The 12,500-nt window shown below is 43.3% G+C and overlaps 1 protein-coding gene across 2 annotated transcripts in view; it reads left to right on the top strand.

The window, feature by feature from the left end:
- The window catches only part of sema3b (sema domain, immunoglobulin domain (Ig), short basic domain, secreted, (semaphorin) 3B), a 97,473-nt gene that overhangs the window by 60,809 nt on the left and 24,164 nt on the right, over nt 1-12,500 (top strand). For both annotated transcript variants that reach the window (XM_084069051.1, XM_084069052.1), the window contains exons 2-4: nt 4,430-5,109; nt 9,490-9,647; nt 11,175-11,237. In XM_084069051.1, the coding sequence (XP_083925177.1) occupies nt 4,944-5,109; nt 9,490-9,647; nt 11,175-11,237 (387 nt within the window). In that variant the 5' untranslated portion in view covers nt 4,430-4,943. The remainder of the gene's footprint in view (nt 1-4,429; nt 5,110-9,489; nt 9,648-11,174; nt 11,238-12,500) is intronic.

The following is a 12,500-nucleotide window of genomic DNA, read 5'->3' as shown; positions in this document are numbered from 1 at the left end:
TGTGTGTGTGTGTGTGTGTGTGTGTGTGTGTGTGTGTGTGTGTGTGTGTGTGTGTGTGTGTGTGTGTGTGTGTGTGTGTGTGTGTGTGTGTGTGTGTGTGTGTGTGCGTGCGTGCGTGTTGAGGTTCATGGGGCTTTTTTGTTGTGTTGCTGTGTGCTCATGCCAGCTCTGCTGTTTATATGTTGACTCAATAGCTCTATTATTCATAGGACTCAGAGGCAGCTTGGACTGCTGTGCATGCGTACGTGTGTGCACTGTGCAGGTATGTGTGTGTGTGTGTGTATGTACTCTCTGTCTCCACATACTGTACACACTTTTCTTGAGCACTGATCTTACAAGTCCATTGGGTCCATTTGTACATTTTGAGAGTACAGTGAACTACTTAAACCCTCTAGTCTAAGGGAACCGGACTTGTACTTGTACTTTGACTGCTTAATTCTGTCTGCACCGAATGTTTTAGCCAAAAATAGCAGATCTACAAGCGATCTACATACATCTCTAGTGCGATGCATTGTGAGCTTGTAGATCTTCTATTTTTGGTGAATGTTCCCCCCAGAATATGGATGCCGGGGCTCAAGTGGTTAACTCAAAGCAGTGTGCTGCCTGCAGCTGGTGATAGCAGGATAATTATGCCGTACATAATTTCAGTTATATTTTCTATTTGTTGTACAACAAAGTATATGGGGCTGTTGTGGTTCATAGTTAGAAGACAACTGAGCAACATCACAGGACCAGGAGCCACATCGAAAGCCATTAAGGTTGGCATCCATACTGATCCACAATCACCTTTATTCATAGAAAGCAGATCTCTTTTAAACCACTTCAAGTGTGGACTGGACGGGTAGAGAGAGAGAGAGAGAGAGAGAGAGAGAGAGAGAGAGAGAGAGAGAGAGAGAGAGAGAGAGAGAGAGAGAGAGAGAGAGAGAGAGAGAGAGAGAGAGAGAGAGAGAGAGAGAGAGAGAGAGAGAGAGAGAGAGAGAGAGAGAGAGAGAGAGAGAGAGAGAGAGAGAGAGAGAGAGAGAGAGACTTTCTTCAGTCCACCCTTTTCTCCTCATCTCCCACTACCTCAAAGTGACAATAGAGGAAATGACAGCTCAGCCTAGATGGGCGCCGTTTAAAATTGATGACCCCATCATTGAGTGCGTGCCTGTCCCTGGCCTTAAAAGCTGATTAATGCTCATTTCTCAAAATATTTCCTTGATAACACACACACACACACACACACACACACACACACACACACACACACACAGCCCATACATCAACCACAAACGCCACTGATGCACCACCCATACACACACAGATGCTGCAGACACAATAGATGTATTCATTCTGAACATGCACACTACTGACAGAGAGGCACAGACAAGCAGATGGATAACCAACAGACAGACAGCAACACAAAGCAGACAGGCGGAAAGGCAGACAAATCTGTCTGTCTGTCTGTCTGTCTGTCTGTCTGTGTGTCTGTGTGTCTGTCTGTCTGTGTGTCTGTCTGTCTGTCTGTCTGCCTGCTATTTAGAAAAAGTGTTAAAACTTGGGAGACATAATTCACAATACCGATGTCGTCAAAAAAGTTGTATAATGGCCAATATATTGGTCTGGCTCTAATATATATATATATATATATATATATTGTGTGTGTGTGTGTGTGTGTGTGTGTGTGTGTGTGTGTGTGTCTGTTTTTGTGCACGCGTGCGTGTGTGTGCGCTCCATGAAGGCCAGGTATTGTCCTAGACTCAGACACATATCAGACATATGTATGTAGTCAGTGATTCAGAGCAGACCAGAGGCCCTTATTGGCTCAGATGATCACTTCAATATGGTCTGGAGAGACTGCTGGTAACTGGATATATTTGAATAGGGACATGTATATTAGGGTGGGAAGACACACACACACACACACACACACACACACACACACACACACACACACACACACACACACACACACACACACACACACACACACACACACACACACACACACACACACACACACACACACACACACACACACACACACAATGTATATGGACATTTATACTGTACATTAATGTCCATGCATTCACCCATGCATACAGATTGATTGGTGATATTGTGCTCCTCACTGTGTAAAAGCTTTCCACACTGATCACTGAGTGTCCTCAGTACCTGCAAACCTCTGACGCTTCCACTCTTCTGCTGTTCTGCTGGACACTGATGATAGAGAGAAGGAAAGATGAGTAGGCGAGGGGGGGTTAGGGAGTGAGTGCCAAATGTGAGGTGTAATAGAGTAAAGTGGGCCGCCTCTACTCAAAGACTTTATTGTTGTGGCTGAGTCCAAAAAAATCTAAAATCTGTGTGTGTGCGTGCGCGCAGTATGTGAGAGCATGTGTGTTGTCAGTGGTATAGTTTTGAATACAGGCTCATAACCCACTCAATGACCTCATTTTCAGATGGTGTGGTCATACTCACAACCATGGCTCAGGAGTTTTTCCATGTCAGCACCAAACGTGTCACTTCAAATTTCATACCAGGGCAATGCTGTTGAATGAAAACACATTTCATTGTGCACTTCACTTTTATGAAGGTTTTTTCTTTTACATTAACAAATCATGCTTATTATTTTGTCGCCCCCTTAAACTAGCAGAAGAACTGATATTGTACAATTTCACTTCATTCATGATGTCATTGCTTTTGTCTCTAGAAAGGCATCCTGTACGTCTTCAGCTCTCCGCCTCTTAGATAGGACAGCGCCTCACACCTGGTGCATTCATGTTCTTAAAGGTGATGGCACGTGACATTCTGATTTGCTTTATTAATGTATCGCCCAAAACACCCCCATGGCTAATTAGGGCCCTTGGAGCCGGGCGCAGACACACATAGCGCCCACATTTTAGCGTCCTGTAAATAGCACCATTGCGTTGGACACAACCCCACGGTGTAAGTTAAGACCAAGCGCCATGGTGTAAATTTCCACCGTTAAAATAGGGACCTTGTTTTACTGAGACAGATAGTACTGTAGGAAAGCTGAGGAAAATGTGGGTGAGGCACAGGAGGAAAGCTCTGACTGGATTTGTTCCTAGGCCAGGAGAGCTGCAGTTTATTTGGTTTATCAAACCTATACTTAATCCAAAACCAGTTTCTCTCTTTCCCCTCCTCTCTGTCTCTTTGCGGTCTTCCTCTATCCCCCTCTTCCTCTGTTCCTGTGTGTCTTTCTGTTGCTGTCCATCTTACTATACTCGGTCCTTCCCATCTTGGCTTGCGATAGTAGTGTACTCTGTAAATATATACTGTACCTTTTTACATGATAGAATCCCTGCAGTCAACATGTGCTACTTATTATTTTCATTACTGTGTGTGAAAATGGCAAATAGTGGCTTTTGCCCATAGCTTAATTGGATTTAACCCAGTTATGCTTTAGACTAGAGTTACATATTATGTAACAGTGAAAAGGTTCTGTAGATCTGTCTGTAAAGATTCATTATGATACAGTTGTATATGATTCTTTGTAAAGAACCCATGTGGTCGCTACAGACTTTTTGTTGTCGTTGATATAGAGCCTTTTTTGTTTCGACCGTGCATCCAGAACTCACTGGCTGTGGTTCCTTGCTGACAAAGCTACATTTATTGTTTTTCTACAAGTTCCAACTCACACTGCTGTCTAACAGCACTTCATTGTACACCCATCTACCCAATGATCCTTATTCATTTCATTTCATTAGTGGTGTGACACCTGTCTGCAAAGGTGACACCTGTCTGCAAAGACAGATGACAGAGAGAGAGAAACAGAGAGATGAATGAGGCGTGTGATGTACAGTTTATTTTTTTATTTATGTTTTTGAAATATAACCGATCTGCAAGCTCTCAACACATAGCATTGCAACAATGCCTGTGGGATAGACTGAAAGGGAACGAGAGAGAGAGAGAGAGAGAGAAATGAGGGGAATGAGAGGAGAGGACATAAGCCACTTTCAGGTTGGCAGCACCATAGAGTGGGTTCTTGTGTCGGCTATATGGCACTAATTCATCATATCTCTAACACACACTCTGAGGTGACCGTGTGTGTGTGTGAAGGAGTGTGTGTGTGTGTGTGTGCGTGTGTGTGTGTGTTGGATACTGTCCCTTGGTCCTGCTGTAATGTGAAGTGATTACAGTGTTGTAGCCATTATGGGGACTGGCATTAACACAGGCTGGCAGGGGCATCAATCTAGCCCACGCTAAATATACCTCCGACGCCAGGGGAGCACGCATGTGTGTGTGTGTGTGTGTGTGTGTGTGTGTGTGTGTGTGTGTGTGTGTGTGTGTGTGTGTGTGTGTGCGTGTGCGTGTGCGTGTGCGTGTGCGTGCGCGTGTGTGAATGTGCACATGTGCACTGGCACAGTCTCTGTCTAAACAGTCCGGCATGCATTTCTCCTAAAACTCTTTCTCCTTCAATCTATTTCAGGTCTTTCTCTCTACATTTTGGTGAACGGCAGCGGCCTTCACCAAGCAGCGGACACAACTCAGAACCCAGCGGACACATCTCAGAACCCAAGGGACACATCTCGGAACCCAACGGACACATCTCGGAACCCAACGGACACATCTCGGAACCCAAGGGACACATGTTGTAGTTGACCACTGAGTGGGAGAACAGGTTTTGGACTTGAAGGCTGGAGTATAGGTCACTTTCTTCTCAAAGAGGACCAGTTGCTAAACGAGGCTAAGCAAAGCCAGACAGACTATTCTAAACGGGCCTGATAGAGAGGAGGAATCTGGACCGTCGAGGCCAAGATTATAAGACCTGCCTAAAATAAGTCCTGGGTCGAAAAACAGAAGTTAACGACGTGCCACATTGTGTGCAAACCTTCACATAGGACTAAACTAGACATAAAACGAAAACTACGGAAACCACTAAAGCTAGCTCTGTAACTGACTAGACTACACCGTACACCGTAAGAAGGCTATCTCTGGTCAAGATGATGACTGTGATGATGATGGCAGTCATGATGGTGACCTGCAGCTCCCTGCTGCTGTTGGGCCTGGCCGCCGCGCACGCTTCTTCCAGCCCCGCCGCCCGAACCCCCTCTTCAGCCTCCTCCACATCCTCCTCATCCTCACCTCGCATGAAGCTGTCTTACAAAGGTAAGGCTGGGGCTGAAACTCCAGGGAACTGGAATGAAAGATTTAATTGAATAAGCGATACTGAATAAATGTTTTTAAGGCTGCTTTCATTGTTCCTCCAGCTTAAGTACACAATCCACTTATTGTTCATTGGTGAAAAGTAGTGTTGGAACGGCCTGATTTGGGTGCATTTGATACCCGTGCGGTATTTGAACTGGCACGTCTGAGCGTGTGTGTGTGTGTGTGTGTGTGTGTGTGTGTGTGTGTGTTTGTGTGTGTGTGTGTGTGTGTGTGTGTCCTTGTAGTTGTGTATTCGCTCATATTGAGGTGTTTGTGCTTGTGTAAATGGATATGTGTGTTTACAGTATATCAGATCATCTTGGCAAACGCCACTACCCTTAAGGAAAGAATAAAGAAATTAAATATATTCTTCCACACTCCCAAAACTCTCTCCCTCTCTCTCTCGCTCCCTCTCTCTCCCCCTCTCTCTCTTTCCATCTCTCTCTCTCCCTCCTTGCTCCAGTGCACATAATAGCTGTTAAGTTGTACTCTTTTCACATATGCACATACACACCTACACTCCCAAACACAGATACTGTACTACACACAAGCACAAACATACCAAAACATACAATCTATCATGGAAAGTGGGAGAAATCTCTCAATATTTGCACAGGCAATCACACCCACTCATGCATGCATGTGTGCATACACACACAGATTACACACACACACCAAGACACACTCAAAGAAATTGGAGAAAAATTGCCTATACACAGATACAGCTAATATACACACACACACACACACACACACACACACACACACACACACACACACACACACACACACACACACACACACACACACACACACACACACACACACACACACACACACACACACACACACACACACGTAGCCTCGCTCTGGTACATGTGATAGTCAGCCATATCCTTTTTACAATAAACACCCCTGAACAGTAGCCAACCGTAATTTGTGGTTGCTGTTATTCTTGGCTGGGCTTTCAGCCACACAAACACCACACTCTCACACACACACACACACACACACACACACACACACACACACACACACACACACACACACACACACACACACACACACACACACACACACACACATGGCGGCAGAGTTGCGTTTCATCTCTGGAGTATTGTGAGATATAAGATGACGGCTCAGTGCCCGACACAACCACATAAACCAGCGATCTGTTCCATTTGCAAGAGCCAGCAATTACAGCCTTTACTAACACACCAAGGACTTACGTCTCTGTGAAGGCCCAACGCACCAATCAATTACACTGAGCCTTGTGTTTAGACAGAGGTAGACAGTATACATGTAGGAGACAGGAACAGGCTATATTTGTTGCAGAGAGCAGATCCAGGTCTGCACCTCACTGAAGCACACTTCCGCTTCTATCTAGACTGCATACACAGTGGTAGGAGTCAAATATTTTGACTTCAGTTGGCACATCAAGTTGTTAAGACACTTTCAAAGTGGTCATTATCACTGTAGAAGTTTTCCTTTTTATGTTTTAGACGTCACCCATAAATAAGATAAGTTACTGTAAATAACTTTCAAGGTACTGTAAGATCAAGGCTGTCTCCATTGTCTTGTTTTCCTTTATATTCAAGTGAAGCACAAGCTGTAACAGAGTAGGCCCATATCAGTGCGTTCCAAATGTTTCCATGGCAAGGGCCCCCAATAGCCATAGCCTTTAGCCTGAATATTGCAAAATGGCGGGGAAAAAAACGAAAAAGAGAAGTGCTCAATGCGTTGTGATGTGATGACGTGTTGTGAGGTTGTGGATCACAACTCTTTTTATAAATGCACATGCACCTACACTCACAAACACACATACTGTACACACAAACATACAATAATATACAATCTATAACATACTGTATACGGAAAGTGGAGGGAATCACTCAATATTCACACAGTGTGAGCAGTGTGTGTGTGAGCTTGCTTGCGTGCGCGCAACTAATGCACACATCTTTTACACATATCTTTTACACTTAGTACGTACACTAAGTGTGTAGGCCACGTGCTGCGCTGGAATGTCTAACCCATTCTTTATCATATGTATCTCATTTTGATCAATCTTCAACCTAAGCTAATATAGGGTATGCTATGCATGCTACCACTATTAAACAGACATATGTAATGAAAACGACAGATCCATTTGAGCATCATAGGAAATGAGCTACAGTAGATATAGAAAATAACAGTGAGCAATGAAAGATGAGGTCTTGGTGGGATTCGATCCCAGGCCTGCAGGGAGCCATGCCATTCCAAATCCTGTGACTATTACATACTTCTGATGGCAACGTCAGGGCTTTTTTCCACTGGCTGGAGCTAAACTATTATAGCTTATGTCTACTAATTCAAAATGAACTGTCTTAGGTAGTGTTTTCCTCCAGAATGTGCTCTTGGCAGGAATGGCCGTGGCTGTGAAACGGCACTCCGGGCCTTGTGACACTAAAACTTTCCATTGAGACCAATACGGTTTCATTACTGCTCGATGAGTTACAGGTCTTTATGAAGCACAGGCCTCTGCTGCCCACTGCCTAGCAGGAGAACTACTGGCCGAAGGGCACAGTTACAACTGAACTGGTAGTTTATCACTAAAATGAACAGTATACTTAGTGAACTAATCCTAATAGTTGACCAGGGTTCGGTATACTGTACTTTGTCCGTTCCCCCCTACACCAAATCGCTTCCCTTCGAAATTAGCCGATCGACAAGCTCACAACTAGCTCTACAATACCCCAGATCTATACTTATTGTATCTATCTATCGACAGTATCTATCTATCGCTCTCCTATCTATCTCTCTTATCTATCTCTGTCTGTCTATCTCTACAGTATTTCTCTCTCTCTCTCCCCTCCTATGTCGTCGTCGAGCCCTCCAGCAGCATCTCCAATCATCTCGATACTGAATAGATATTTATTCCTCAATAAATAAATAATATAAATAGGAGTGAACTGCCATGTATCTTTTCAGGCTTCCATGTTAGACCACATTAAAAACCATTGCAGCAGGCGAGGGAAAGTCATTTTAAGTCATTGGTGCCATTCCTAAGGATCGTTTGTATGTTAGAACAGCAAAGCTTTAACTTTTCACTTCTTTAACTTCATGTGACTTAGATTTGGGGTTTAGCTTGTAATGAAAAGATCAAATGCGGGTCAGTGGACTTAGCAGTTAGCAGTTTTATGTTCTCATATAAATCCTGCTTTAGAAACCAACTGGCCTTGGCTTCGTTTGACAGAACATTCATATAAAGTTGTTCCATTTTTTCATTGGACATTTTGGGACATTTTTAAGACTTTTTAGCACTAGATATATACGTGTACACATGCCAGATACATGCGTCATACATTAACGCACACACACACACACACACACACACACACACACACACACACACACACACACACACACACACACACACACACACACACACACACACACACACACACACACACACACACGCACACACACATTCTGACACTTGCTCTGTCATACACATTTATTTTCATCTTCACACCGATAACTAGTGCTCACTGCCTTCAATTAAGTATACAAGAAGCTAAAAATAACATTTAAATACACATACTCCCAAACCTTCCGAGACGAGCCTTTTGGCTAGTTGTCCACTGAATCTGGAAAGCTAAATCCAGTGACTGTGAGAGGTCCAGAGGCCACTGCAACCGTAGAATCACCATGGAAACATTAACTGGCAGGGCCCAAGTATTATTATGGGATGTCGGCGCCATCCATAGTGAATTGTTGAATGGTTGTGTGAATGTGTCAGTGGTGGAAAAAGTACTCAAATGTTTTACTTAAGTAAAAGTATCAATACTGCAATGTAGAAGTATACTCTGTTACAAGTAAAAGTCCAGAATTCTAAATTTACTTGAGTAAAAGTACAAAGGTATTGGTATAAAAATGTACTTTAAGTACCAAAAGTAAAAGTACTAAAATGTTTGAAAATAGCAGATCTACAAGCTCACAACGCGTCACGATGCGACGCGTTGTGAGCTTGTAGATTGGCTATTTTCAAATAGCCTATGTATAAAATAGGGCTAAAGTGGTTAATGTATGTTGTAGCAATGTATGTAATAATTTATATCTGCAAATTAACTTGTAACTAAAGTTGTCAAATAATTGTAGTGGAGTAAAAGTACAATATTTGCCTCTGAATTCCTCAAAAGTGTACTTAAGTACAGTACTTGAGTAAATGTACTTAGTTACTTTACACCACTGGAATGTGTGTGCATGCTGAATAAGCATGATCACATTCCAAGTGATCGATGTTAGGAGAGACGCCAGTTTTGCATGATGTCTAATCGGATCTATTTTGATCTCTTCCAGAGCTGCAGCAGTTCCATGGAGTGCGGAGGTTCGAGCTGGAGCGCTCGTGCTGTTTCAGCGCTCTGCTGTTGGACGAGGAGAGGGGCCGACTCTTCGTGGGGGCCAGGAACTTCCTGCTCTCGCTTTCATTGGACAACATCGCAAAGCAGGAGCAGAAGGTTGGTGAAAGCAAAAGAGCTGACCAAGCAGCTTAGTGGAGTTTGATGTTTGATGACCTCGTGGAACCTGATCATAAACGAAGGGCACACAGTCAAATCCTCAGCGTTTCTTTATCCATTTGTAACCCAGAGAGCGCCCTTTACGGGTCCGTTTGGTTACATCTCTACACTGATGCTGCCTTCACAATAGCGGCAAAGTGACGAGCTACAAGCCATTTTCAATGGAAGCCAGCAACATGGAACGTCAAATTGACACGTGACACTTGATATGTGACAAAAGCTACAAAAAAGTTGAGCTATTTTCAGCGGTCCAGCTGAAATACAGTACTTAAAAGATGAATACATTGCCACTGAGAATGTTACTGTGTGTACTATTGTTGGGTGGTCTCACATGAAGGTACAGACATTTATGAGAGAGAGAGGGATAATAAAAGAGTGTGAGTATGTGAAATATGTGGTTAATATAGTCAGAGTTAGTGATAAGGAGGGCAAGAAAAGGAATCTGGGAAGGAATGTTGAGGTGATTTCTATCTGACTGACAGACTTTGATGGATATTTCTACCATCCAATCAGCATCAAGATCAGAGGTCAAAGTGTCAGGTTCTATGTAAAACTTCACTCTACACACACACACACACACACACACACACACACACACACACACACACACACACACACACACACACACACACACACACACACACACACACACTCACACTCACACACACACAATACTTGTGTTACAGATATAGATTAGATCTTTTCCCTTATTAAAGCGGGCTCTTTTGATACTGAGACACACTGGCACCTGACACATCACACTGGATTTTATATTGGCCTGACTTCAACCTGTTTGCAGAAATATGATCACGCACTTGCATCCATACACTGATACACATAGACATAATGCTCAACGCTCAAGTATACTGACATATGTGTAGTGTGTACACAAGTATGGACTTGTGTGTGTCACACACACAACCATAACTGCATAATATACAAAGTACACCCTGCAAACATAAACCTGCATCTGACAGTGTTAGACAGACTGAATTATGAGTGTGGTGCGTCAGATTAGATTTGATAGAGCTGTTTGGTTTTCAGGGCGTGCAGGTCCTTCTGTTTTTCCCCTGCTGGTTATGTGGATTTTAACTATGGTGTGGACATGTGGAGCGATGTGGTGTGCAAGTGTAGAAGCGATTAAAGGCTGAGGGGAGGAGAAATGGAGGAGAGGAGAGGAGGCCAGGACAAGGGCAGAGTGACGATGCAGCCTTGTTGGCTCGTAGGAGAGAAGAATTAGAGGAGAGAGAGAGAGAGAAGTTTGAAGAAGAGTACAGAGATAAGAGGTAGAGAACAGCCGTTGGCTGAAAGAAGAGTTGAGGTCTTCTTACACAACGTACACTTGGTTGGCTTGATTAAACAAGATCTTTCAACTTCTGAAAGTGGAACAAGTGGAATGAAGCTATTATCAGATACTGTATAAATACGGTCAGCATGGCCATCTGAACTTTGACCTCTGTATTCCAGATATACTGGCCTGCCCCTGTTGACTGGAGGGAGGAATGCAATTGGGCTGGCAAGGACATCAATGTAAGTAGACCTGTTCCTTCTCTTCTCTTCTCTTCTCTTCTCTTCTCTTCTCTTCTCTTCTCTTCTCTTCTCTTCTCTTCTCTACTCTTCCCTCCTCTTCTATTTCCTTGTCAGAAACTCCCACTCTGTGTATAGTATCCTTTAAGCTTCCATCCTTTAAGCATCAGTCATGCACTTCCCATCACTAGACATTTATTTTACATCACATCTGCACACAGTTGAACAAACAGAAGCCTTTCCTGTGGGTGTGGGTGTGTGTGTGTGTGTGTGTGTGTGTGTGTGTGTGTGTGTGTGTGTGTGTGTGTGTGTGTGTGTGTGTGTGTGTGTGTGTGTGTGTGTGTGTGTGTGTGTGTGTGTGTGTGTGTGTGTGTGTGTGTGTGTGTGTGTGTGTGAGTGCGTGAGTGTAACTGTCCACTCCTACTCAATACAGCACAATACAACTTTACAAGTCATTAATCATGGGACTTCTGCTCACAAGTCCTGAACACAAAGTATAAATATACTGTTAAGTAACACACACTCCTACACCTACAGGACAGCTCTGTTTTTAAAGCTGTTCTGTGGTCAGAACACTCCCTTCCTTTGTGACTACATTGACAAGGCCTTTTCAAATGGAATGGAATGGGAAAAAGTGTCCTAGATTCACAGTGGGTAAATGTTAAAGAGTTATTATTTTTTTCATTTGTTTTACATTTACATTTATCTATTTGTATCTTGTGAGTTGAGTGTACAAACCCTTACCAAGTGTACATTTGTACATTTTACAGTATACCATGGCATGCACCGTAACACAACATAACATACTGTAGTCGATACATCACACAACGTGTTCCATGATGTTCCCAGTTTTGAGCATTCATGCTTTCTGCGACTCACCTACAGCTTTGTCACAATTATGATTATTTTTATACATTTTTGTTATTGATGAAAGAACACCAAATCCCCACCAATGATATCTTTTGAAGGCAGGTTTCTGTCCGCAGCCCACCTATGAGACAGAGCAGATAGATGTGATGCCATTGCCATCTTATGCTGAGAATTAGTTAGGATATGAAGATAAGGTTCAAAATGGGTGTATATGGAGTGTTAATGTAACTCAGAGCATGCAAAATTGACCTGTGAGTATTAAATGAACTCTCTGGATTTGACTATTATCCACACTGTGTTATTATAAAGAGTGATGTTGCATGGAGGATGGCCAGGTCAGGAGCTAAGGGTTTGGCTGCCCTTGGCTGACCTAAACATAGAGCCTATAGACCACCC

The sequence above is a fragment of the Gymnoscopelus microlampas genome (genome assembly GCF_963454915.1).
Source record: "Gymnoscopelus microlampas genome assembly, chromosome: 10".
Lineage (NCBI taxonomy): Eukaryota > Metazoa > Chordata > Actinopteri > Myctophiformes > Myctophidae > Gymnoscopelus > Gymnoscopelus microlampas.
The sequence above is the reverse complement of the archived record's forward strand: the minus strand, read 5'-3'. Positions and strand labels throughout refer to the sequence as shown.